The sequence below is a fragment of the Agelaius phoeniceus genome, chromosome 1 (genome assembly GCF_051311805.1).
Source record: "Agelaius phoeniceus isolate bAgePho1 chromosome 1, bAgePho1.hap1, whole genome shotgun sequence".
Classification (NCBI taxonomy): Eukaryota; Metazoa; Chordata; class Aves; order Passeriformes; family Icteridae; genus Agelaius; species Agelaius phoeniceus.
Window position 1 is genome coordinate 146696428 of NC_135265.1, and position 26885 is coordinate 146723312.

General features: G+C 36.8%; 1 protein-coding gene across 4 annotated transcripts in view; it reads right to left on the bottom strand.

Moving 5' to 3' along the window:
* The window catches only part of LOC129126772 (dynein axonemal assembly factor 11-like), a 58903-nt gene that overhangs the window by 11042 nt on the left and 20976 nt on the right, over positions 1–26885 (bottom strand). For 2 of the 4 annotated variants that reach the window (XM_077189141.1, XM_077189138.1), the window contains exons 3-12: positions 24538–24864; positions 20249–20416; positions 18232–18309; positions 16265–16437; positions 15073–15272; positions 13794–13982; positions 10628–10705; positions 7935–8000; positions 6242–6311; positions 5319–5414 (exon numbers count right to left, since the gene is read on the bottom strand). In XM_077189141.1, coding sequence (XP_077045256.1) covers positions 5319–5414; positions 6242–6311; positions 7935–8000; positions 10628–10705; positions 13794–13982; positions 15073–15272; positions 16265–16437; positions 18232–18309; positions 20249–20416; positions 24538–24682 — 1263 coding nt within the window. In that variant the 5' untranslated portion in view covers positions 24683–24864. The remainder of the gene's footprint in view (positions 1–5318; positions 5415–6241; positions 6312–7934; positions 8001–10627; positions 10706–13793; positions 13983–15072; positions 15273–16264; positions 16438–18231; positions 18310–20248; positions 20417–24537; positions 24865–26885) is intronic. The other 2 variants (XM_077189149.1, XM_077189146.1) reach the window with 2 other exon arrangements.

Below are 26885 nucleotides of genomic sequence, written 5' to 3' on the forward strand. Positions count from 1 at the left end.
AATACAGAACCCTCTGGTTCTGTATATGCTCTGATGAAGGAAATAAAGCCTTGATTCTTCCTACATTCTCTCTTTTCAAGTGTTCTTGTTTTTTAACAGAAATTCATTCTGCTGATCCCCTTGAGACTTCTGCTTCTTACTTTGTCCTCAGAGCACACCATCAAGGATGGTGGAGAAACATGCTGATTCTGCACTCCTAAGAAAATACATCCTTGACAAGAACTGACCTTGGAACTTAGGGAAGGGTTAGGATTTGCCTACTTTGGGCTCAGTGGTAAGATAACAGTGTGAAATTTGAAGCCTGTGGTATATAAGAAAATGGACTAAATTAATATAATGAAGCTTTCTGAAAGTTATTCTATTATACTAATATTTATGATTCTAATACTATGATTTCTAATATTTACATTTTTGTGTACAGTTTTGGGGACCACAATATAAAAAAGACATGAAGCTATGAGAGACCATCCAAAGGAGGCCACGAGGATGGTGAAGGCTCTGGAGGAGAAGCCGCATGTGGAGTGGCTGAAGTCACTTGGTCTCTTCAGTCTGGAGGAGATGGAGGGGAAGCTTCATTGAGGTCTTCAGCATCCTCAAGAGAGGAAGAGGACAGGCAGGCACTGATCTCTTCTCTCAGGTGACCAGTGACAGGACCCAAGGGAATGCCTGGAATTGTGTCAAGGAAGGTTTAGGATAGTTATTAGGAAAAGGTTCTTCACCCAGAGGGTGTGGTGTTTGGACAGTGGAGCAGGCTCCCCAGGGAAGTGGTCACAGAAACCTGAAAGAGTTCAAGAAGCACTTTGACAATGCTCTCAGGCACATGATGTGACTCTTGGGGTGTCCTGTGCAGGGCCAAGAGTTGGATTTGATGATCCTGATGGGTTCCATCCAACCCAGCATATCCTATGATTCTATGATTAATTAGAAAACAGAAAATGCATCCCTTTTAAGATCATTATCAAAGGATTCTAAATAGAGATGTTTTTCAAAAAATCTGGAGTATATTTGAGAAAACAGAAGGAATATGCAAAAGCCATATTTTTATTCATATTTTCAGTCCATCTTTTTTTTCCTACAATGGCTTTCTTACTCTACAATGGGAATTTCTCTGAGTAAACATATTTTCCCTGAAACACATTTATGCTGAAGGATTATTAGATTTCTAGGGTTCCAGAGCTGTGTCTCCACATGCCTTTGATGGTAATGAAATATTACCACATTTACCATACCTAGATAAGTAAGAATTATATAAAGTAATTCTATCAAATAAAACTGACATGCAAAATACACACTACTCCTATTTTTAGATTAATTAAGTAATCTAACTCTCATTGATCTTTAAATTTCTAATCTCTTTTGAAATCCCAGGCAATAAAAAGCTGTCAGCATTCATTTGTGGCTGGTAATATAATAAAGAATTAATCAAAAGTCCAAATTTTACTCTCTGACTCACTAAACTAAGAAAAAGAAAGTTTTAAAACATGACAGAGAATGTCTAACCCTAAATAAAACCTGCTTGTTAATAACACTGGGGTTTGATGCTTTTATGGAGGCAGTAATTAAAATGCTGGTGTAATCTACTGATGACATTTTATGAAATCATTTATTTAATATGCCAATTTTAGTCAAATTCTATTAAAGAATCTCCCAGTTTTTCATTTGTCTGCATCATCTGCAAAGATGATGCTGCCAGAGCACAGAGGTTCAAAATCAGAGAAGCTTCATGTCACAAATATTTTTCCCAGAACACAAGGCATGTACAATGTAGTCACTGTCCACACCTTACTCATGTAAAATCTCCATACACAGGATTATTGCAGTATAAACACTACACTTTAAAAGTGTCACTATATTATTTCACTGAACATTGTGTCCTTCAGTTTCTTTTGAACACCTTCTAAAAAATGTTGGTAAACGCTGCCTTAGAAAGGCACCCATTCTGAGGTGATTTGTTGTGTAGCAAGTAATATGGTTAAAAATATGTTCCCAGAAATGAATGTGAAAATTATTCCTTTCTTTTACTTCATGTGGAATTTACTATTTCCAGCATCTGTGATGTGACAAGCTCATCAGAGAGGCAAGGAAAGAGGTTTTGGTTTTGTTTTTAAAGACTAGGGAACTGTAAACTGGCTGGAAGATGAATGGTGAAAGGTTTATTAACCTGATCAGAATCTCAGTAAAACAAGTGAAAACTACTTAGAATTCAGATAGATTTCTATTGTGTTACTGAGAAGAGAGAGATATTTTTAGGATACTATTGCATGAAGCCTATTATAGAAGACTATTTTTAGATTAGTGGACAACATTTCAGTTATGTAAGGAACGTGCTAGGCTGTTTATCTAGCTGCAAAAAAAAATATTATTTTGATAACTGTTTTTCAGAAACAAAAAGGATAAAATACAGTGTAATAGAGTCATTAAGCTTGTCTTGTCACTGATACAGCCTGAAAGAAATTGAATGTATTCTGGTCTTCCTATTTAACTTACTAAGAGGAATTCCCATTAAGTTGCTGATCTTAAACCAGTATTCTCAAGCATTGATAAAATCAGCCACAATATTCTGCAAGAAAAATATCTATTGGCCTTCCTGTTGTCAATCATTATTCATTTACCTTTCTTCCTAGATTACATCCCATTAATCATGATAAAATTTGTATGGTTTGATATCATCTGAAGAGGATCTGTGCCCCAAAAATTTCAAATGAGCACTCTATTTCAGTCCTAGGGGAAGAGAACAGGTTCTGTGACTGTAAAAAGAACAGTGAACAATAGATAGTACCCTCTACATGCAATTGCAGTGAAGTAACACAGATCCATCTTTGGTCAGCAAATCCATGAAGTTCACAGGATCACAGAATGCTGGAGGTCATCTAATCCAAGCCCCCTGCTCAAGCCACTTGAGCCAGTTGCCCAGGACCACGTCCAGATGGCTTTAGAACATCTCTGGGGATGGAGGATTCACAACTTCCCTGGGTGACCTGTGCAGACACCTGGTCACCCTCACAGTCAGAGTCTCCTGGTCTTCAGAGGTGACTCCTGCACCTCAGTCTGTGCCCACTGTCTCTGGTGCTGTCACTGGGCACCACTGAAAAGAGCCTGGCTCTGACTCTTTGCACCTTCCCTTTGGGTATTTCTGTGTATTGTTAAGATCCCCTTGAGCCTTCTCTCCTCCAGGCTGGACAGCTCTCTCAGCCTTTCCTCACAGGAGAGGTGCTCCAGTTCCTTGATCATCTTTGTGGCCCTTTGCTGGATTCTCTCCAGCAGATCCATGTCTCTCTTGCACTGGGGAGCCCAGCACTCCATGTGTCTCTCATCAATCCTGAACAGGGGGAAGGATGGCCCCTCTCCACCAATGCTCCTAAGCTGCTCAGGACACAGCTGGTGTTCTTTGACAGAAGAGGGTGTTGCTGGCTCATGTTTAACTACATGGCAACCAAGACTCCCAGGTGCTTTTCTGCAAAGCTGCTTCCCAGAATCCACTGACAAGTGCAGCATTCCATTCATGCATCCCCTGCTGTGTCCAAGCTACTCAAGCAGTTTTAACCAAACCAAGTCCAAGCTGAGAACATCTACCCAGTTATTCTATACTGCTTCTCTCTCCTCATGTTTTACAAATATCTGAGAATCATGTATTCTGAGATGAAGTATGCTCCAGAGCCTCAGGCTAGGCAAAATATGTAGGTGTAGCTAAAATATCAAGGTAGGTTAAATATAAAGTTAATAATGGAATAAAGGCAGTTCTCAATCACAGTATGAAGAAAGAATATTCATTTTGCTGATTTAGGTATGATTTTATGGGTAGGCAGCAGAGTTAATATATATCCAGAAACACTTGGAAATATTTACATTTTCTAAGGCATTGATCATCCACAAAGGGACTAGCAAGATGTATGAGTAATAAAAGCAGAGTATGGGACAGAAAACTGAAAAGACAAGTAACTATTAAATAAAAATAAATCATATACATTCGAAAATTAGACTAGTCAAAATGAATATCAAGGCTTCATTTTCAAACAAATTTATGGAAACATAAATTCTCATTTGAGTGAATTTTGAACATTCAGAAAACATCTACCTTAACCAAGTAAGTATAATTTTCAGTATTTTTACAGTTTTTGGCAAAAATGCATGTTTGATTCTAGAGGGATAGTTTGTGATTTGATGAGGGGCTGTCCTCATAGGGATAGACAGATGGTATGGGACAGGAGTGCAGAAGGGAACATAGAAGGTAATAACCACAAAAGTTAGAGCTAGCCAACAGTTAGAGCTACTAGATGCATAGTCTTAGAATTAAATCAGAGCACAAAGAGAAAATAATGACCCCATATAGCAGGTGAAGCTATTTCAGCTAAATAGCCTCTTCCTTCAGAAGGAGGAAATTGCTGCATTTGATATACTCTGGTGGACCCCTGCCCTTACACACCAGAGAAATTTCCTAAAGGCCAGAATGGTAAGGCTAGCGCACCAAGAGATTGTTTTTTTACTATAACTATCCTAGGGAAGGATTACCAAAAGCCAGAAGTATAAGATGTCCTACAGGGGCCTTAAAAGCAACCCAAGCCTCCCAAGGCAACAGCAGAAGAAGCTGCAATTAATTATTTTCTCCCTCAGCATCCAGAACCCCACCATACAATCCATTCTCATCTCTGGAACTCCACGTCCCTAGAACTTCCAGCTCCCTGTCTGCTCCAAGCAATTTCAGTGGAAACACCATGTTGCCACAACTTTCTTGCTCTATGCTCACAGTAGTTTGTACAGCTGGTCAGGGGATCCTTTCCAGCCAGGCAGAGCATGAAGGGAAAATGAATTAAGCAACTCTTTTTCCAAACACATGAGAAATGAGAGCAGTGCATCATCCCTTTATTTGAACAAATATGTAACCTTCATACATATGTGTGTGACACAAATTTTGATAAACTGATTTGTTCTTATTATTTCACAAGTGGAAAAAGGAAGTAGGTATGTGTTTATTTTCCTTATTTACAAAAACTATCTTCTTAGACATTTGCATAATACTGCATGTTTTGCATAGTCTCTTTTAGCACATAAAAAGCTGATCTTGTTTAAAGTAAAGGAAATACGAATTTCTATTAATACTGATTTTCATTATGCTCCTTTAGAGGGATTTTAAATACTAAGGCTTGGCTCTGCAATTAAATTGCCTTTATGCAAAGTTCCTTTTTTTGGGAAATATGCCCTGATGGGAAAGGCAAGACAGCATATCTTTAGCAAGCCAGATGTTACCTGTAACTCAGAGACATTCCCAAAGTACTCACAACATTTAAGGACCTTTGTGTGATGTCTCCTGTTTTACATACCTTTGGCATGGTGACAACTAAATGGCCAGTTGTTTGTGATCTTTTAGCAGAGCTGCTGTCTGGCTTCACTTCCTCAGGGAGCACAAGCTGAAAAGGCTACCAAACAAAATGGAATTGAAGTATATCATGCTAAAATATTTTTTTCTTTCTTTTACATGGACAAAACAAATACAAAGCCACCACTATCACATCCTTTGATTTTAAGAACACTGCAGGTCTAAATGCTTTCACTTTATGTATGGTATTACTAAACCTAATAAATTATGCTAAATAGCTTTTGCTTACAAGGAGAGTCAGATGTATGTTCCTGAATTGCTGCCATTTCTGAAGTGGCATTTCTAAAGAAGGTTATAAATGATGCTTGACTTATATTAGCAATTAAATGAGAAAGATTATCCAGTCTATTTCAACATAAATCAATTCTCAAGTTTTGTTTATGCAGTTGGCTCAGTTAAAAATAGGGATTCTGGTTTACTGTGGAAGTACTTGGAATTTTTTTTCAAAAATGATGATAAAATTAAAACCACCAAGAAGAGAGAAAACTGGAATGACATTTTAAATGCCCTTCCAAAAGAATATACATCCATTGGTTTCTGTCAGCTATAAATTCCATATTGTGAAATTGCTAAATTCTAGCCTAGGGCAACCAGGAAGCTCTCTTCTGAAGTGAATTATGGTACACTGTGTGAGGAGAATAAGAGAGGAGAGAAAGAAAGTGAAATTTTATTTCAGGCTTTGTACATCATCTGGTTAGGACTTCCACAGTTTATGTGTGGTTCAAAATAATGCTGGTATTGAAAGAACATTCTCTCTGCATAGATGCAAATGATTGGTAACTTAGAGAAGTCAGATCCAGAGTCCACTGAATAACTATGGCAAACATTAACTCTTGATTTGAAATGAATGTATAAGAAATCACAAACCTTTCCCTTCACCAGTACTCGTATGTAAGTTGGCTGCACATCAACATCAAGTAAAGAAGTGTCCAAATATCTTCAGAATGAAATATAAATAAATGAATCAATCTATAATAGACCATATAGCTCTTTCAAAATTTCACAGTTTCTAAAGCACAAGCTTAAATTTCAGTTATTAAATTTTCCAAAATACTATTAGGATTTAAAGTTTTGGGGAAAAACAACCCGTGATCTTCTTGTGAATGTCACTTATAATAATGTCTAAATTCTGTCAAGTCCATGACATTTGCTATTGTATAACTGCAATAATTCAAAATCCTTTATTAAAACAAAAAGGTCTTTCATCTGTTAGTTCAGTTCTTTACATTAATATGAAAATTAATCTACATACTATTTAAAACTGTGAAAATAATTTGCTACTTTTCCTTCTGAAGGTTTTACTACTAAAATTATAACAGACTCCCCAAAAATTCCCCTTTTTTGTACAGAATTTCCTGGAAAACAATGAACAGATATACTTTCTACTCCCAGAAAACAGTAATTTTAAATCTTTCAAACAAAATTTGTGGCCTGTAAAAGCTCCATTTTTACATCTGCCCTTCCCTATGTGATACCTGATGTGACTCATGGGAATGCACAAGTATTTCCCATTTCCCTTCTTTTACAACATTACTTTACAGGTGAATTTTTCAAATGTTTAAGTCTGCCTTTCTTACAAGTGAGCACAGACTACTAAAATATGGACTACCCAGGGTCCCAAAGTGTTCAAGAAATGACTGTACATGGCACTTAGTGCTGTGGGGTAGTTGGCTAGGTCATGATGAGTCAAAGGCTGGACTTAATGACCTTGAAGGTCTTTTCCAACCGAAATGATTCTGTGATTCTGTAGTACATCCAGCAATTTATTGTGCCTGAATAGATTTTCTGAGGTTCCAGAAAAAGATCTATACCTTGTAAGTCAGAAACATAGAGCAAACCTCTTTTGAGGGAAGTTAATGACTTTCAAGGGAAGCACACCTGGCATGAATAATATTTTTGTGCTATAAAACTAGTACAAGTTTTATGTAACAAGTTTGTATTATGGATAGATAAACATTTGGGTTTCCAGCCCCTTCCTGAAGATTGGAAAAGGTCATTGTAATGCTTAGCAGTATATGTACTACCTCCTTGTCAGATTTTGCCTGACTCAACCACATTTCTTCCAAGCAATGGTCTAGTACATTTGAAGAATAGGCATGAGCCATGGACTCTTCTCACTAATCAAGGAAAATAAGACAAGTCTACCCTACTCTGTCTCAGGGAGAAGAATTTAACTAGAAGCACATGAACAGTACTGAAGCATTTCTAGGGCCAAAGCATGAGCAAAAATCCCACTCTCTACAGCCCTTATCTGCAAATGTAGAATGGAAAAGATTTTGCATATGTATAGAGAACAGGTGTGGAAGACCTCTGCCTGTGGGCTGCAGAAAACATCAGCTCCCAAAAGGACTACTGACACAGTGTCCATTCAGGATTAACAGAACTGAAAGGTCTTTGGCTTATTCAGCTTCACTTCCTTGGCACAGGTTTTGAGATTGGTTCCATTATCCACTACATTATTTATTTTCTTTTTGAAAAGTCCCGTTACAGAGAGCAGTATAATTGAAACACTGTATTACATCTTATGAGTGGCAAAAATTATTGGGAAAAAAGATCTGACCTGTAAACAGCAAGATCCAAGATGATCTGGTTATTTTCTTCATCATCTTTCAGAGAGAAATGAAGCCTAATAACAATGACAAGAAACACCTCCAGGATAAATACTGCTGGAGTGAATAAGCAAACATTACAGCATAGTTCAAATGTTAGCAATTTTAGATGAATACAAACACCATTTAGACAATATACCATGTGATCATTTAGAAATGGTGCTATTTGCAATTTGCCCCAGTACTGGCATTTGAGCCAAGGTCATTCTGATATTTATTTTCTGTTCTCCCTACTCAAACCACAAGAAAGAGAAAAAAATCCTCCACTGAAGGTCAGTTAAAATTAAGCTTATTTTGACAATGCAGAACGAGAGACATCTGCTGGTGAAATCTGTCTGCTCTATTACATCTTCATAGAAAAAAACAGTTCCAAACCACATGAAAAGCACAGCACTTTGTAATTCTAACCTTACTGTGTGTTCAAAAAACATGCACTTTTTTTCATAGTAATTAATTTGCCCCAAGTATAAAAATCTGTCTGTGCACTTCCAGAGTAAAACATGATTTGCATAATATTCTTGATTCTATAAGCTTTATATTTGTTGAAAATGAGCCTGTAGATTGTATTAGCTGTGTTTTTGTGATTTGTTGGCTGTGTTTTTAAAATTGAGAATGAATCTTACCAGTTATAAATTGATGCCATCTATTACTACAACTGTAAAGAGATCTAGTCTAGACTTTCAAGTTCTGCTCATATGCTCAAGCATTTCCCATGCATGAAAGCAGAGGAAAAAAAGAATGAAATTACCTATAAATGAGAAGCTTTTGATAAATTAGTTATTAGTATTATATGAAGGGATTTTGCTTTATATAATTTATCTGGGCTATTTCAGTGACCTTAAAATACTTAGATAAGATGGGTTCTGGTAACGGAAAGATGCTCAAATGTTAACAGATTCGATGATAAATTTTTTCAGCAATAAAAATATTTGCCAGATAGGCTTTTCACTCTTTGCTCTCCTATATTCTGGGACAGTCAATTTGCAAGAAAGTTTACAGGTTGTAGTTTATGAGTATTTTTCATTGGAAAAGTGCAAAGAATACAAAACAGTTTTATTTCCTGTCTTACTGCATCAATGATCTTGAGAATCCACTAAAACATGAAGGGTGAACAAGAGGACAGAATTATAAAATTTCCCAGGAGGAATCTTAATTAGAACTGAAGAAGAGAAACAATCTGTCCTCAGCAGCAAGCAGCCATTCCTCTTGCTAACTTTCCAAAAGAACATCAGAGAAGTTTGGACATTTTTATGGACATGAGACTTCCACGTTGAAGCAAAAACTTTGGAGAACACCATCTGCTTACTTGTATCTCTTTCTTTATGTCTCTCCAATACACTGCCAGATTGCACTGAACAGCTGTGACATTCTTGTTGAAGTCATGACAAAAAATGCTCATTGGTCTTGCTTTATGTGGGCACATCCACAGACTAAATTCAGAAAACTCGGGTGACACAAACAGGGATGCTACTAACAGTGAACTCTGTTTCTTCTAAAAAAGATAGCTAGAGATTTAGTCTGAATGTCTCTGCTTTTTAGAGGCACAAGCAACTTCTTTTACACAAAATTTACATTGTTTTCAACTTGTCTTTTTGGATTAGAAAATGATACAATTATTTTTTTTTAGTCAAGACATTTTTACTGGAAAAAGTACATCAATACAATGGAAAGTATCTCGGCTATAGACAGACTAAAAATGGCTCTACATGACACTAAACTCTTCCACTACCTTTAATTCTCTCTGTTCTACTGAAAAGTGTGCACTGCATATAATTTCTTGAATTTGCAAGGATTTCTAAATTTCCAAGATTTAGAAAGCAGTCTCCATGCTAATGATAAGCATGTTCATAGATTTGGTTTTGCAGAGGTAAGTGGCCACTTTCCTGCTGCAGGAGACCCTACGGGGAGCTGTTTATAAGGAATAAGGTTTGCACCCAGCCCCCTGCTTTCCCTTAGAAAATGAAGGTTTGGTTCAAGTAAAATCAAAGGCTGATATCCCTGGAAACTCATTCCAAAACACCTGAAAACCCAAGTGCCTTTATCAATGGCAAAGCACAAGACATTCCTCTGTATCCCATCCTCTGTTGCTGGAGACCTCACTCAGGGCCGCAAAAGGGCCTCTTGCCACAGAAGCTGATTATCCTTCCCAATTCTGCCAGTTTTACACCTGCCATCAGAGGGCAGAATGATTTTGTCCAGAAATATTCCTGGGATGTATCTTTTCACATTTAAAGTGACTTGTCGTACACATTTATCTTCAACAGTTAAACTTTTTACCCTATCAGCAAGATGCTCCAAGAAAGAGCTTTACTATAGAAGGGAAAAGATTAAAGTATCTTATATCTTTTACAGAAAAACAAGTTCTTCAATCTTTAAAGACAAAGATGTTAAATTAAACAATCTTCAACACTTAACACAATGACAACTGATTCTTTTTCTAGCATCAGAATATAAATTTAGAATACACTTAGATATAGATAGATATACAGAGTTAAACATTTAGAATACAGTTTTCCCACAAGGAATATAATACTGCAACAAGAATTTCTCAGCCCTCTTATTTTTGGATTGTCACATATATTGAAATAGTTGCTCAAATCAACTACAGAGAGATTAGACTGCTTAACCTCTTAACCTTACATACTTAGGCACATTCACATTCAGAACTTTTCCTTCTGCAGTGACCAATGTCCAAACAGTCTTCTCTCTCTTTTTTGATTCCCTTAACAAAACAGAAAGAAAAATTGTTTATGGTTAATCATGAAAAAGTTGTATTATTATGTTTAATAGCAAAAATAAAGAAAAGGATGGCAAGAGGTAAGAATTATCTGGTATTTAATGTTAAGGCTACAATTTAGATCAGGAACAAAACAGATTGCATCATGAGTCCAGCTGCGCATTGAGAATGTCTAAAGATGAGCACATAATTTATAATGTCACTGTCACAGACAACTTTTATGAAAATCCTTTCCTTAGGATTTTTCCTCCTGAGAAGCTGAGAGGCCTCATGAACTAAATGTAAACAATGGTTATCTGCTGCTGTGGAATGCAGCAGGTGCATCTGTGACTGGCTCATGTTGGTTTGTTTGTAACTAATGGCCAGTCATAGTCAGCTGGCTCAGACGCTCTGTCCGAGACAGAAGCCTTTGTTATCATTCTTTGTTATTCTATTCTTAGCTAGCCTTCTGATGTAACCTTTTCTTCTATTCTTTTAGTATAATTTAATGTAATATATATAAAATAATAAATCAAGCCTTCTGAAACATGGAGTCAGATCTTTGTCTCTTCCCTCATCCTAAGACCCCTGTGAACACCGTCACATGTCACGACTTACATGGACAGTGACTTCTTCTGCATGTCACCATGTCCATTATCAAACAGAAATATATCAAATTATCTGGTATACCACAAGAAAATAATGGATGGCTTAAATGTATGTAATGGAACATTTTTCTAGTTCGGAATGGTCAAACTCATCATGAGGTGTTACCACTGATAACTGGTTTGATGTACGGGCAAGCAATTCTAAAGAATTTTTAATCATGCTCACTTGATTACTCCCACTGAACAAATGCCTGGCCTGCTTCTAACAGCATCTGTCTCTCAATCACTACTTTGCTCTAGCAAAAAGAATTTTAATGGTCAAAAGATTAAAAGCAGCATCAAATAGGATACAGTAGGACCAAAGGGCAGACATATACATTATTTGTTGATGCATATATTACATTTTTTGTTGCATTCTTTGTTCAAAAAATGCAATTCATATTCCAGATTTATTCATGATGTACTGATGTATTACTTTAACATTTACTATCCATTTCCAGCTATGAGCAATTAAACTATACTGACATTTATTTAGTACAATAAACCAGCTATGATAAATTTATCTGCCCAAAGTAGATCACAGTAAGATCATTAAGACTTGTAATACTGGTAATACTGGTATTAATACATTAATACTTGTAATACTGGTATTTTCCTGTGTAAATGTTTAGATTATGAGCAAGGGAAGGAAGAGCAAGGAATCTTAGTAACATGAAAAAGAAAATTCTGATCACACCTAAGTAAAAATATGGAGTTTTCGTTAAAAATATAGCACTGTAATTGTCACATTGCATTAATCCACTCTTCAGCTGGTCAATATAGTGGGTATGACCACTTTATCCAGCATATTAAAAGGAAAAACATTTCTCAATAAAACCCCAACAACAATGCATTACTTCTTTTCTGTTGCTGAACCTATTTCTTACCATAAATTCAAGATTAAGAGCATGTTAAAGGTAAATCACTAATTATAGATATAAAATATTATAGATTTAGAACACCTTGGGGGAAAAAACCCATAAAAATAGATTTGGTCTATAAATACAATAGATTTGAAGAAAAAATAAAAACACTTAAATAAACCTACTGGAACAATTACATAAAACCAATTTCTGTTTAAGAAAGACAATTATCCAAGTGTTAAACACTATTCTATAATATAAATCAGCATTTGTGTGGGATTTGTGGGCAGCCAGTCTCCACACCTGAATTCCTAGACTTGACACTTAAATGCAAAGTGAATGAAGCACCACTCTGTTCAAAAGATGTTCTCAGAAACACCTCACAAATTATATTCTACCACCCATTAGCTTTTAACAATCTGTTCCCAGATGAAATTGTCTATTCATGTGAACCATTTTAAGGAGATGCTGTGAAACTTTCTGAACACCAAATCAAATGACCCATGAAAGGATTTTTAAACTCTTTCAATCACTTGGAAATTTAGAAAAATTCAGAAATTAATTATTCTATCTTTATTATAACACAGTTTGGACTGTCCTTGAATCTTTAAAGGGAAGCATTTGGAACACATTTGCTTTTGACTAGAGCAAGGCATTTCTAAACACAGCAAAACTTGAACTGGCTAGAAGCTGAGTTTCACAGAAGTTCTTCCAGGAAAGTGCTAGAACTTGAATTAATAATAGCATCAAGTTATGCACATTTCCAGATTTCCTGGAGAATTCCCTAGGACTGACTTTTTCAAAACTTAGCCTTGACAAAAATTTTAAAAAGCAGGCCCTTAAAAAGAACAGCTAAAAAAATCTCCAGCACAAAGTATGTTATATAAGTAGAAGAGAGGAGAAAAAAAAAGAAAAATACATTGTAAACAAAAAGACATTGTTTACAATGTCTGTGGAACTGATAAGCCAGCAGCAATAAAATACTGGGCGTTTTTGCTAGTATCTGCATATATTTTGCATGTTCAGCAAAACAAGTAACAAATTTATAAAGCTTTAAAGGCTTTTCAGGGACCAGACTTCTTCAGATTCACCATGCCAAATAGCACAGATAAAAGAATCTTATGACTTGTGACAAATATCTTTGATAAAGTATGAGAAAAAAAAATTCTCAGTTACATGGAAAAGTGCCTGAAATGCCACTTGTGTAAAAAACTTGTAGCATGGCCTGCAATACATAATGCAATCCAAAGTATGGATACATGTTTTTAGCAGAATGTTAAATGTTGAACTACACAAAACAGCTGACAGAAAAGTGGAACTTCTAAACTCTATAAAAAGAAGTTGAAATAACAGTTCTATTTAAAATCTCTGATGAAAAATAAAATAAGGAGTACCTAAATGAAGTTTAGAAAATGAAAGAAAACAAAATCAATGTGAATATTTGGGTTAGACTATTTTAACAAGTAACAGGGATTTAAGCTGTCAGTTCTCAGTAACATTTAATGTCAGGCAATCATCTGCCTGTTCTCTGCACCTTTGAAAATTTCTCCTCCAATTCATCAAGATATTAAAACAAAGAAGTACCTTTCATTGTCTTTAGCTCTCCGTTTTTCTTCAATGTATCTGTGAATTTCTAATCTAGATTCTGGAGTGTATGGTGTAGGCTCCTCCCAAAATTTTCTGTCTTCATCATCATCATTTTCAATTGTTCTGTATCTTTCTTGCTCTCCATCTGCTTCTGCCTGACTGGGTTTTTCCTGTGGGGAGTCTGGGCTACACAAGATCATTGAAATATTATCCCAATGAAATGAAGGAAGAGTAATTTGCTAATAAATTACTGCAATCATATTTTTTCAACCCAATAATAACTGTACAATTCCTACCAAGAATGGTATCTTATGTATTTGGAGAACATTCTCTGCTCTGCTTCTTTTGTCAATCACCAAAGCATATTTTGACATAATGCTTTTACATTTACCTGACTATGAAGTGATAGTATGGCTATACCTAATCCCCTGAAAACCCTGATAGATAGTTCAACAGATTTCATTTCAGAAAAGAATTTTCAGATACTCTCACAACTTTCAGGTGAGAAAAAACCTTCAGTCCATGTGCTGTTTAAGAATTCCCAACATTAGATTAGAAATTTATATGGTAGCAATGAGCATCTCCTCAAATGCAATCTTAATGCCTGAATAATTTTTTCTCCCTACCTCTAAGCTTCTATAAATCTCTATCAATAGAGAGAGAAAACTAAATTTATGATACAGGTGTGATCTATGAGGACAAATTTCTGCAGGCAGCTTCATGAAACAGTTTCCAGGGGATTAAAAATAAGATGGGTGGCAAGTGCAATAAAAGATGACACCAGACAAAAATCCTGCTGCTGCCCAGGTAATGTCAGTGACATGAAGTGGAAGAAGTGGGAAAATCAACACCAAAGGCCTGCAATATTCCATTTCAGTCTTCAGATGCTGAAGATGATGCTAAGGCAAAAGCAATTATAGATGAACAGGTGCTTTCTCTGGAACCCCTGCTTTACCTTAAACAACAATTTCCAGCTGCTCTCCTGAAAGAAACTATTAATTATACTATTTTGGCACCCAGACAACTTAGCTTGGAGTTTTGGGAGAAAAAATTCTATTGAACTGTGTCTGCAGGTCAATAATAAATTATGTTTGTAACTAATTATATTTTTCATTAGAGGTAACGTGCATGAGGAGAAATAACTCTGCTTGAATCAACAATAACGATGAACAAAAATATTTAAGTGGAATTATATAAACTCTTTAATGGAAAAAGCCAAACTTGTGAATAAAGAAGAAATAATGTTTACTCACAAACTGTTGTTGTTCACTGTTACCTGTCACATCCAAGCTTAGACTCCATCTGTTTCTGTTTCTCATCCTTTTTTTCTTGCATCCTTCTTTGAGCCTCTTCCTTTTCTCTGGCCCTTTTGAGAAGGTAAGCCTTTTCCTGTTCTCTGATTTTCCCTTGCACTTCTGGATAGTCTTGAAGGGCTTTAATCCTCTCTGAACGTTCTATTTCTTTGCTATCCAAATACTTCCCAAAGGAGAAAAAGTCATTATAAATATGTGAGAAAGTATAAATATATTCAAATCAATAAATCTATTCAATTGCAGTTTCATTTTGATAATTAAGTTCTGTCTATAATTAGAAATGCATCTTTCACATATCAAAAGCACTATGTAAGTTATACTTCATTACTAATTACAAGGAATTAACAATAACTTGTTATTCAGATCTGAAAACGGTTTTTTGTTTCTAAGATCTGCTTTTAGCATTTTCCAGGAATTTTAAATAGTCTTACTAGACTTTACAGTAGAGAGAGTCCCTTCAGCTATTTCTGGTCTTTGTCTGACTTTGATTCAGCCCAAAATTATTTCTTTTGATGTCTAAGTTTATTGCCAACTGAGTAAGTTGAATCTACTCTTAATAAGTTAAGCAGTGCCTGTGCTTCTCTGAGGAAAATTGTGAGAACATCTTTGAGGCCTGAGACTGCTTCATTGGCAGGAAATCATTACATCAGCTCAGTCTCAGCACAAAACCACAATCTCAAAGTGTCTATTTCCAGCCAATGCTGTGTAGTGCAATTTTACACCAAATTGTATTTTTTTCTGTCTCACACTGCAGGTTTAGTACATATTGTTGGAATGGTACCAACAACCCACTAATTCTCTGCAATCGTGCTAATAATTTAAAAATATATTGTATATAACAACCATGAGGAAAAAACTGCCAGAACTGTACAATACATTTATTTGAAAAAAAAAAAAAAGAAAAACATTTGTTTAAGAATCTCCAATAAAGATGACAGAAAAGTTAATGAATAATTGTGGTTCCATCAGAATAGAACCAATTATCATCATATTATTTATTGTAGTCATTTTTTCTTTGGAATAGAATTTAATATCCTGTGAACATTAAGAAAAATTCTATTAGCTTTCCAAGTAAAGGGTTTTTTGTTGTTTAGGATAGGTATGTTCACTCAACAGTATTCATGTTTTATTTGGATTTAAGTTTTAAAATCTTACTTTTAATTGCTGAAGAGTTGCCACTACAAATTGTCTATAACCATCAAATTCAGTACATGGGTTACCCATTAGAAACAATTCCTTCAGATGAATATTGCATTTTAGGGATTCAATACTGGAGAGTTCACCAATGAAATTTGCTGTCAGGTCAAGTTTCTTCAATTCTTCACAGCCTGTTTGAAAGAACCCTTAATTCAATTTGTCCATAACATAACTGTACACATGATATACATACACACACATGTACACAACTGGACATAAAACTGTCTCCATTTGTGTTCTGTAAACTGGTTTCATTCTATCAGAACTCATCTCTTCCAAGACTCTTCCTGAGTGAGACTCACAGCTAAAGTTTATGAGCTTACAATATTTACAGGAATAAAACAAACTCAATAAAATACAAAATACCATAACATTATTTGTTTTATCAGTACAAAACTTTGTGGACATTCACAGATGAGCTATTAAATATTTAATTTTCAGATAAGCTGGATTTCATTTTTAACAGTCTGATTGCCTTGATACCCCTTCTCAGCTAAGTCTCAATCATATGGCTAAAATCCAATCCAATTGCTTAAAGACAGCAGAATCAATTATGAGTTTCAGTTCTGAGTATGGTTAATCTCTGGTAATATTATTCAAGTACAAAGATAAGACTTCCCAGAAACTCACTGCAAGTTAGGTTTTCCACTCTGTGGACTCAGCTGTCATTGTAACCACTTTATCACTGGTTAAATTGAAAATACTGGTGAGAAAGTCTTTGTATTAAAACAAATCATTACAAACAGAAACTCTAAATTACTTAAAAAAATGTTCTGGAAAATCTGATTTTTTAAGTTATTAGCCTCTCCTTTTATCATAATGTGTCCATGAATCATAAACTTGGCTCTAAGAGTAAAAAGTTTAGCTGAGAGCAAGCTCAACTTTGATTCACATCACTGTAATCACTTTCCTTTCCTGGTCTATCTGCTAAGTTTTATGCACAGTTGAGCTGTAAGAAAGTAAACAACACAGAACAATTTATTAGGGGATTTAAATAACCCAGATTTATGCAAGGGCCAATCCCAAAGGTTGTAACTCCTAAGTAAATGACAAATCACAGTAATAAATAATACAGCCTGATAGATGAATTTAAAATTTAGTGGCATGAAAATAAATGCAACTTTCTCAGCAAATTCCCAAATATGTACTACACTACCTACTTCTTCACTATTTTCAAATTTGTGTTTAGCCTATTTGCTTATTTCTTATTTAAGCCATCCTCTTGAATCAGCTTTCAGACTTAAAAACACAAAGGAAACCAACCAACCACCCAACTAAACCAACAAAAGAAAACCAAAACATACACACACATACAAATAACCAATCAACCAACCAATCAGTTTATTTGGCTTTTTTTAACTGTTCCTTTTTCAAGGTGGATATATTAAAGATTCAGCAAATGGCCTAACAGAACTGAGAAACAGAAAACAATCAAGTCATAAATTATTCAGGTAATATGGAATCTGTTTATGGGTTGCTTCAAGTCTTAGATTTTAATCTTGGAAAATGCCATATTTTGCTCATGAAATGTGCAAAAGTGACAGGATAAAGGATTAAACACAGATAAAACAAACAGGATTTCAAGCAATGAAAGAGAAAAAAATCCTCTGAAAACCTCTTTTAAGAAAACTCAGACCCTCAATGAAACCTGTGCTGAGCACAAAACCTTCTTGTGTGTGACATTGGATTCCTGAAGATGAAACGTGACCCAGAGACATTTAGGAAACTTCAAAGAAAAAAATTCAGCAGTAGGAAGTGCTTGCTACAAAGAACTTACTGAAACCCTGCAACCCAAGGATCCTCTACATACCCACAAAACACCCCTAGAGGTGGGCATGCTTAATGGCTTCCACCGTCTTTCACACCAAGTCACAACTTCAGTGTTCTAATATGAAAAGGCAAAATGGCTTTTTTCAAAATCTGACCTTCCAGATTTTCAATTCTTTCAATGTTGTTCAAAGCTACATTTAAATATTCCAGCTTCTTTAGTTTGCTCACATTTTCTGTAACAAAACAGATGGATTATTTCAGTTTTCAGCACTGGAAAGTATGATGGTTTCACTTGCTTACTTTACTTTAAAACAACAATGAAGCAGAAAAATAGGAAAGGACAAATCAGAATATGTACCACATTACTGGGCATTAATATTTTAATGTTAATAAAAAGACAAAAAAGTTTTCTGAAAGCACACAAAAAAAGCAAAAATAAATAAGGAAGTTATAAACACATTTTTATCACAAATCCATAAAACACATATCTAATTCAAGAGGAATGGCTGAAAAAGCATAGTGAGACATTCCATCTTGGGAAATGTGAGATATCTACAAACTCAGTGACATGAATCCTGTATAAACCACAGTTTACTAAGAACTTGAAGAGGAATTTTCAACATAATTCACAAACAAATGATGGCATCAATTTCTCAGCAAGAACTTGCACAGCTTAGTTTGGATGTTTGTTCTTGTTGCAATGTTTCTGTAATGAAATGAATATTCCTGTATTTCTGTATGATGTGAGAGCTGTGTTGAAGGCAGTGGCACCACTCACACACACAGGGGATGCCTGAGAAGCCCCTGCCTGCCCACGAGAGCTGCATCAAGGTTTGCATTAAGAAAAGACACAGCCCAGCAGAGCCAATATGAACCATTTCTCTGTGATATTCAGAAGCATGCTTGGAACTGCTGTGTCCTCTGCAAGCACATGTTGGTGTCCACTGGGAAGAAAAACTTCTCAACTTCAATGCTTTGGAACACAGCCCCTGTTGACAATGACTTTGGTCACCCCCATAGTGTGGGGAGGGATTGGTGGTGCTTGTTTTGGTTGCTTTTTGGTACGGGGTTGTTTGGGTTTTTTTACATTGTTATTAAGGCATTACCTCGGAAAGCTGTCATGTTATACAAGAATATATGAATCAGCAAGTTGCATACTTTTTCAACTCCCACAGTTAGATTATGGTAACATAAAAACTGCTAGTCTCAAAAATGAAATTGCTGAAAAAATGTTGTGTTCAAAAAGCATCAATCTGAATATGGTATCCTGTGCTATCCTGAAGGAGGCCTGAGTGTTGACAGTGAAACCAAAAGATGAAATCTTGTGCCTTATTAAGGACTCATTACCAGAGAGAAAACCAACTTATTTCAGTCCTTCTTTTGATGGGGCAAAGAAGCACAAAGCAGTTTAAAAACATGTTCTCTCTGGGAGAAGATTCCTCTACTTTATGAAATGCTAAATCTAAATCTCTCACTTTAGAGTTTCCTGATGAGTCCCTTGAGAAAACTTAAAGGATTTGCCTACAAGTTCTGAGCACAGAACTTCCTCCTAAAACCTAAATATTTTTGTCTTCCTCTTAAGGAACTTCAAAAAGATATACTAATATAATTTCTGAACACTTCCAACTTTTTGTTGTTCATCTAGACAATACATGTAGAACCTAAGCTTTTCCAGCCCAAGGCTTGATGTCACATCTTCCAATATGGAACAAAACCAGACCATAAGAAATAATATCTTGTCCTGTGGTGTAGGAAGACCATTAAGGCTTTGTTGCAGAAAGTTTGGTTCATGCACACAAGAAAGTATTTTATCTGAATAAAAATTATTTCAATCTTAACAAAAAAATATGATTTGCATGAAAATGAATCAGACCCCATGGTATATGGTAAACTCTTTGACTCTTTGCTACAAGATGGGATATTTAAACTATATCCTGATTTTTGAAATTTTAACCCATGAAAGGTGTTTCACACTCATATTCCAGTGACTTGTATCTCAGTAGTATCTTTTGAATTTTAAATTGCCCTTGAAAATTTCTGAGCTTCTTAGAAATTTAATAAAGAAACCAGGAAAGGAACTCTTGTTAGGAGCACATTCCTTCACGTATTACAGAAGACTTTTAAATTATGCATGTGAATACATTTTAAAAGAATCATACTGAAAATACTTACCAATTTTTGGAATTAAGTTATTCTGAAGATAGAGAATTTTTAAATCTCGACACCATTTGTCAAGATGCTCTAGCTTTTCTATTTCCTGCTGATGTAAAGAGATTTCTTCCAGTGAAAAAATTTCACAGTTGTTATGTTCTGCTCGTCTTCTAACAAGATCTTCAGTGACTGAAAGAAACATTAGATGTCATATTTCCCTTTAATCATTTTCTGCCATCTGACTTAGGAGCAAATTATAAAATCATTAAAATATTTTGTTCCACCATACCAAATTGCCCAGTAGAAATGACAACAAAAATAAAATCTGGCAGAGAAGATATCAAGATGTCAAGTAACTTTGACCCTCTCTGCCACAGTAAACATATTTTGTGAAACACAATCCCATCACCTGTAACATTTGCAAAGATCCATATGAAAACTGCTGAGTCTTCCATAAGAATGTGATACAACCCTTGCAGAAATTAATCCAGCAGCCACTATTTTCAGCATAGCTTGGGTTGCAGATTGATTCATGTAGACAAGTAGTGGAGTGTTTTATGCTGTTTTATTTCCAGATGCCAGATGTTCACATCCAAGACAGCAGCAAGGGGTGGGGGGAAGCAAACTACAGTGTGTCATCATATTCTTCCAGCAGCACAGTGTGCACAGAAATAAGCAGGATAAATGCTGAAAGTGGGCAGATATTTTTTATGCCATAACTAACTCATGCTTATAAATGTTTATGTTAGAATGAAATGTATACCTGGTATTTCTTAGGCACTACCAGCTCATCAGAGCCGGCAAAGGAGTTTCAGTGGCTGAAAAACACCAGAGACCTGGGTTCAGTTATCATGTTATAATATTGAATGCCAGGCAGTCCCTCAAACACTGAAAAGGCTCTGTATCATGAAGGTAAAGAAATTCTACAAGAGCCTGTGCTCACTCCTGAGCTAGATAATAGAGCTTTGTTTCCAGCACACTGCACCAAAAAGTGCCAGCATTTTCCTCCCCTTGACAAGCACTGGACTATAGGGAAGTTCTGAGGAAAAACACAGGGTTTTATCAAGTTAGCACAGGTATCATGAAATGATTTTTAATGCTGAAAAAAAAGACAAAAAAGCCTTACAAAAAGGATCTGAAGAACAGCAAGTAAAAAGAAAAAATATATAAAGATCTGTGAAAAGAAACTGTTCCTACCATGCATTAATTAAAAGTACTCTTTACTTCTTTGTCTCGGGGAGCTTTTGTGAAATTATCCAGCTTTATTAGGGGTCCTGGAATGGCTGCACACATTCCCATGGACCAGCAAACTAAGTACCAATACAGCCCAAACTCTCATGTGTCTGCACAGCTCCTCTATCTGCAGTGTTCAGGAAAGGGGTGAAACTGGTTGTATTTATATTATATTATTTATAAATGTCCAGGGTTAAATCTCCCTTCTGCTCAAAAAGAGTTTCACCTGACAGAATTAATTTACAGAATTAAATGTGGAGATACAGATATTGGTTGAAGGGGGGAACCTATCTGCATAAAAATCATATTGGGAAAGGTTTCTTTGTCTCTTTTAACCACACTGAGCAGGTTTATTGCATGTGAACAATCATCTTCCCTTCCACTTGAACTTGATTAAAGTAAGAGATAAAAGAGAAAAAAAGTCAATAATTGTGACTGAATACTTCAGTCTTCACAGTAAATATGAAAAAACACTGACATTTTATTAAGTTACTTGGCAAATCTGCTGGAAATTGAAAGAAAAAAAATAAGTCTGCTTACTACTATGTTTGGTTGCAGATTTTACAGTGCCACTATTACCAGGTAATTTTGAGCAGGAAAACAATACTCCCCAATCTGCATATATACACACTGGTGATATGAAAAATGCATATTTTATGATTGGCTTTTCTCAAATATTAAAATGAGTATTATACGTGTTAGAAAGTAATCCTGTATTAATTTTCTTTAGTGTGTTAAATATAGTTCTAGGTTATAACATAAGGTTAAAATAGAAACTATGCTATGGAAGATACTTTTTTTCAAGAGAGGGCTCGCACCAAGATAGCAGCCACAGGACACCTGAATCTTTCAGAGAAAGAGAATTTATTGCCCCATTATCAGAAGAAATGAACTTCGTCCTGCCTCACTCAGCCATGAAGACACCGTTAGGATTGAAGGGAAGAATTTGACACTGCCCAGACAGAATCCTGTGTTTGAATGGAATTTATGCATCATGGATGAGGTGTATGAATATGCAACAGGCTGTTGTTGTTAAGGGTTAATCCTCTGTTAATGTGGGTCCTTTTTCGGGCTTATGTTGCCCAGAAAATGTCCCCGGACGTCTGTTACTCTTTGTTTCTACTGTCTCATATTGTCCTAATCCAAATTGGCCAAATTTTTATTCCTCTAATTATATTCTTATTTTCATAACCATTTTATTACTATTAAACTTTTAACATGTTTTAAAAACAAGTGATAGGTGTTTCTCACAGGTGGCAATATTATGTTCTATACCCTTTATACAAAAAGAAGTCATACAAACTATTCCTGAAAGTTTAATTACAGCCCAATTTCCATTTACTGATGAAAATTGAAATTATTTTTGCAGCAATTCTGCAAAAATGTCCACTTTCATTAACAGATGAGTTGCAAAGCAGAGACAGTCCTTCACAATAGAAGCTACAGGGAAGCTTTAGAAACCTAATTTGACATCCTGTTGTAGGGAGCTGCCTGAACATTTGACATTTTGTGTAAGATCTAGTTCATTGCAGAGGAATGAAGGAAACAAGCTTGCAAGAGAAAACAAATATTACATAAAATTTTAAATAACAGCATCTCCAGGACATTGACAAACACACTGAACTCACTAAAAAGTTCATTAACCAGATTTTCTGGTGGTGTGTGCAGTAATAGGAAACTGGATCAGCAACCTGAGAGTTCACAGCTACTCCCAGGTTCCCATGAACACAGGAGGAAAGGAGGGATGGCATCAATCAAGTGGAGAGAACAGATCTTGTTCTAATGCCTGGGCTTCCAAAAATTACACGTTTTACTCAAGAAAAGAAGCAGAAATGAAGGATAACAGTAACGAAATTGAAAGAATAAGCAGATGGACAGCTGCAGGTGTATCAGGAGATGGTGGGGGAAGCTGCATTTCAGAAAAGTGAAGTATGCCACCATTACTTTTAGACTCAAATTCATGCTGTGCTGTTCAGGAGATAAAGTCATTCTCCTTCAGGCAGTGCCTGCTCCAAGAGGGCATCTGCCAGCTTCCTGCAGGGAGAAGGAGCTCCTGTCCAAAGCACTGTGTCAGCCCAGCATGGGACTGGCAGTCCAGTGATAATATGCAATCAAAACAGATTACATGAAAAATCACATAGGAAGGGAACTCCTTTTTCATGAGTAAAAGGTGTGGGCACTAAGTCTTCTGGGTCATACTGCTGTACCTGTAAAATATGATCAATTCATAAGTAACAGCACAGAGTGTTTTACCTCGTTTGGGGTTTTCCACATCTGACAGACCTGGGCTCTGACATGAGCCATCCTATCCAGAGCCCCCCTTGAAGGGGCTGCCCCACCAAGGAGGGGTCCCCAGCAGGGCCACCCAGTCCCTACTGCTGGCCCTCTCAGGGCTGCTTTGGGAGGCAAGGAACATCTGTGCTTCTCGTGGTGAGATAAAATGGGGGTTATGGCCAGGGAAGAGGAAAATCTGACAATTATCCAAGGGAGGCAGGAGGGCAGGGGGCTGCCAGGGGACTGTGGGGATGGTGGGGAAGGGAGACAACTGTGGCGAGAGGGAACGTGAACCAGAGAATTGTTTAGATTGGAAAATACCTTTAAGATCATCTAGTATAACCCAGAACTGCCAAACCCACCACGAAACCATGCTCCTAAATGTCACATCTGCGTGAGTTTTAAATAACTCCAGGCGTATTGACTCCACCAGCTCCCCGCTCAGCCTGTTCCAGCGCTTGAAAACCCCTTCCATAAACAAATTTTTCCCAACGTCTAAGCTAAACCTCCCCTGGCACAACTTGAGGCCATCTCTCGCCCTGTCACACGGGAGAAGAGGGCGGCCGCCCCTTGACCACAGCCTCCTTTCAGGGAGCTGTAGGGAGCGATGAGGCCGCCCCTAAGCCCCCAGGCTGAACACCCCCATCTCCCTCAGCCGCTCCTCATCGGACTTGTGCTCCAGCCCCTTCCCCAGCTTTGTCGCCCTTCTCGGACACGAAGGAGGCGCGCAGGGCGCGGGGCCCGTCCTGGAGAGGAGGGCAGGGCCCGGTGAGGGGAGGGAAGCGGCGCTCTCCGACACTCACTGCGCACCATGGCCGCCCTCAGGCGCCGCCGCCATTGCCGGCCGCGCCGCGCTGCCACAGCAACGGCCCCGGGCGGCGGCGCTGAGGCGGATCCCGGCCCTGCCCTCCCTCGGCGGGCGGGGATCAGGGAGCTCTCCTCAGGCATAAATCTCACGTCTCGTCCTTTGCATGGTGCTTCTGTCCTCCTCCTGCGGATCCGTCATCTAGTTTGCCTCACACATTTTGGGCTGAAAGCTTGTTTTCCGTTGTTTGTGAAAGCAGCCTGTTCCAGTGATTCACAGTCTTGTACAATTTTAGCATCGTAGAACAGTTTAGGTTGGAAAAGACCTGTAAGATCATCAAGTCCACCCGTTAACCTGACACTGCCAAGTCATTATGAAAAACGCCAATCACTTGGTTTTTTAAAATTTTAAAAGTTTAATAGTAATTAAATGGTTATAAAAATAATAATACCATTAGAGTAATAATAATTTGGACAATTTGAATTAGGACAATATGAGACAATAGAGACAGATAGTTACGGACCTCCGGGTACCTTTTTCTGGGCAGCACAAGGCCGAAAAAGGACACCCGTTAACAAAGGATTAACCCTTAAAAGCAATAGCCTGTTGCATATTCATACACTGCATCCATGATGCATAAATTTTATTGAAATACAAGATTCTGTCTGGTCACTGTCAACTTCTTCCTCTGAATCCTACCAGCACCTTCGAAGTGGGAAGAATTTATTGCCCTCTTATCATTTCTTCTGATAAGAGGGCAATAAATTCTTTTTCTCTGAAAGATTTTGGTGTCCCGTGGCTGCTATTTCGCTGCAAGTCCTTTCTTTAAAAGAAGTATATTACATAGTATATTTTCTATTTTAACATTTTTTATAACTTAAAACTATATTTAACATACTACTTAAGAGAATTAATACAGCATTACTTTCTAACACAACACATATAATATTCATTTTAATATTTGTGAAAAGCCAATAATAAAATACGCATTTTTCACATCCCTAAACCATGTCCCCCCAGTGCCAGGGCTACACCTCTTCCAGATTTTTCCAGGATTGGCAACTCCACCACTTCCCTGCAGAGCCTGTTCAATTCTGGATCACAACCAGCATTGAATCAAAGTGGTGGCATCAGGAAAGTCATTCTGTATTTCCTACCTGTCTTCATTAACCTAAAGGTCTAATCAAACTGAAGGGTCATCTTCCACTAAGAAGAAATTCACCTATAAATTTAAACAAGGCAGTAGGAATTTTCACAATGATCAAATTCATTTATTTAGCCGTTTACCTCTGATGTAAATGCAGCTCCCCACAGCCACTCTGCAGGTTTCTATCTATACTGCAGATTAGAGGAGTATGAAGGTGCCATTGAATTAAGGCTCCTGAGATTTGTGGAGATGATGAGACACAAAGGAGCAGAAGTAGTTTATGCACTTTGACTCCATAGTATTTGTCCTGGCCTATCTGACTGGATAACTAACAACTCCACTCAGAGGACAGCGAGGTTTACACAGATGTTTGGATGTGGCCCAGGGCCCCTGCACAGAATCACAGACATTGAAGAAGGACCACTAATCCTCCTACCTACACATTTATATCAAATTGCAGGCCTCTTCAAATAATAATTATTTGCTATTTTACTTGGGAACAGAACTCACAATCAAAGTATTAACTTCAAACAAGGAAAAAATCTTGTTTTCACTGTGTACAGTATTTTAAACGCTATGTTTACATTGTATTATATTGAAATGCCTATGTTATTTGGTTAAGCTAAAGTCAAGGGGTGAAAGTGTTCTTCCTTTTTTCAGGTATTCTGGATGATAATTCTGAAGAAAGGAATATAAAATCTGCAATTAATTAAATTATCAAATAAGTGAGTTGACTTGATGAGTGGGTTGACTTGGCAGAATGCCAGTGCCCACCAGCTTTTTTTTTTTTTTTCTCACTTCCCAGCCTCAACAGAAGATGGGGAGAAAATATGATAAGAAGCTCATGGATTGAGATAAGGGCAGGGACATCAAACAACAATTACCATCATGGGCAAAATGGATTCAGTTTGGGGATATTAATTTAACTTTTGCCAATTAAACAGAGTAGGATAGAGAGACATAATGACAAATCTAAATCCACTCTCCTTTTATTTTTCCCTTCTCCCCAGCTCAACTTCACTCCACATCCTTGTACCTCTATGTCCTGAGTTAAGCCACAGTTTGTTTTAATCAGTACATGCATAGGTCCTGTTTGACAAATGTAGTTCAGCTGCAGGACTTCTTCTTCAAGCCGGTAACTTCTCAGTTGTGATGAGCACAAAAGTAGAATTCTCTGTACACCAGTGACTGAAAAGCTC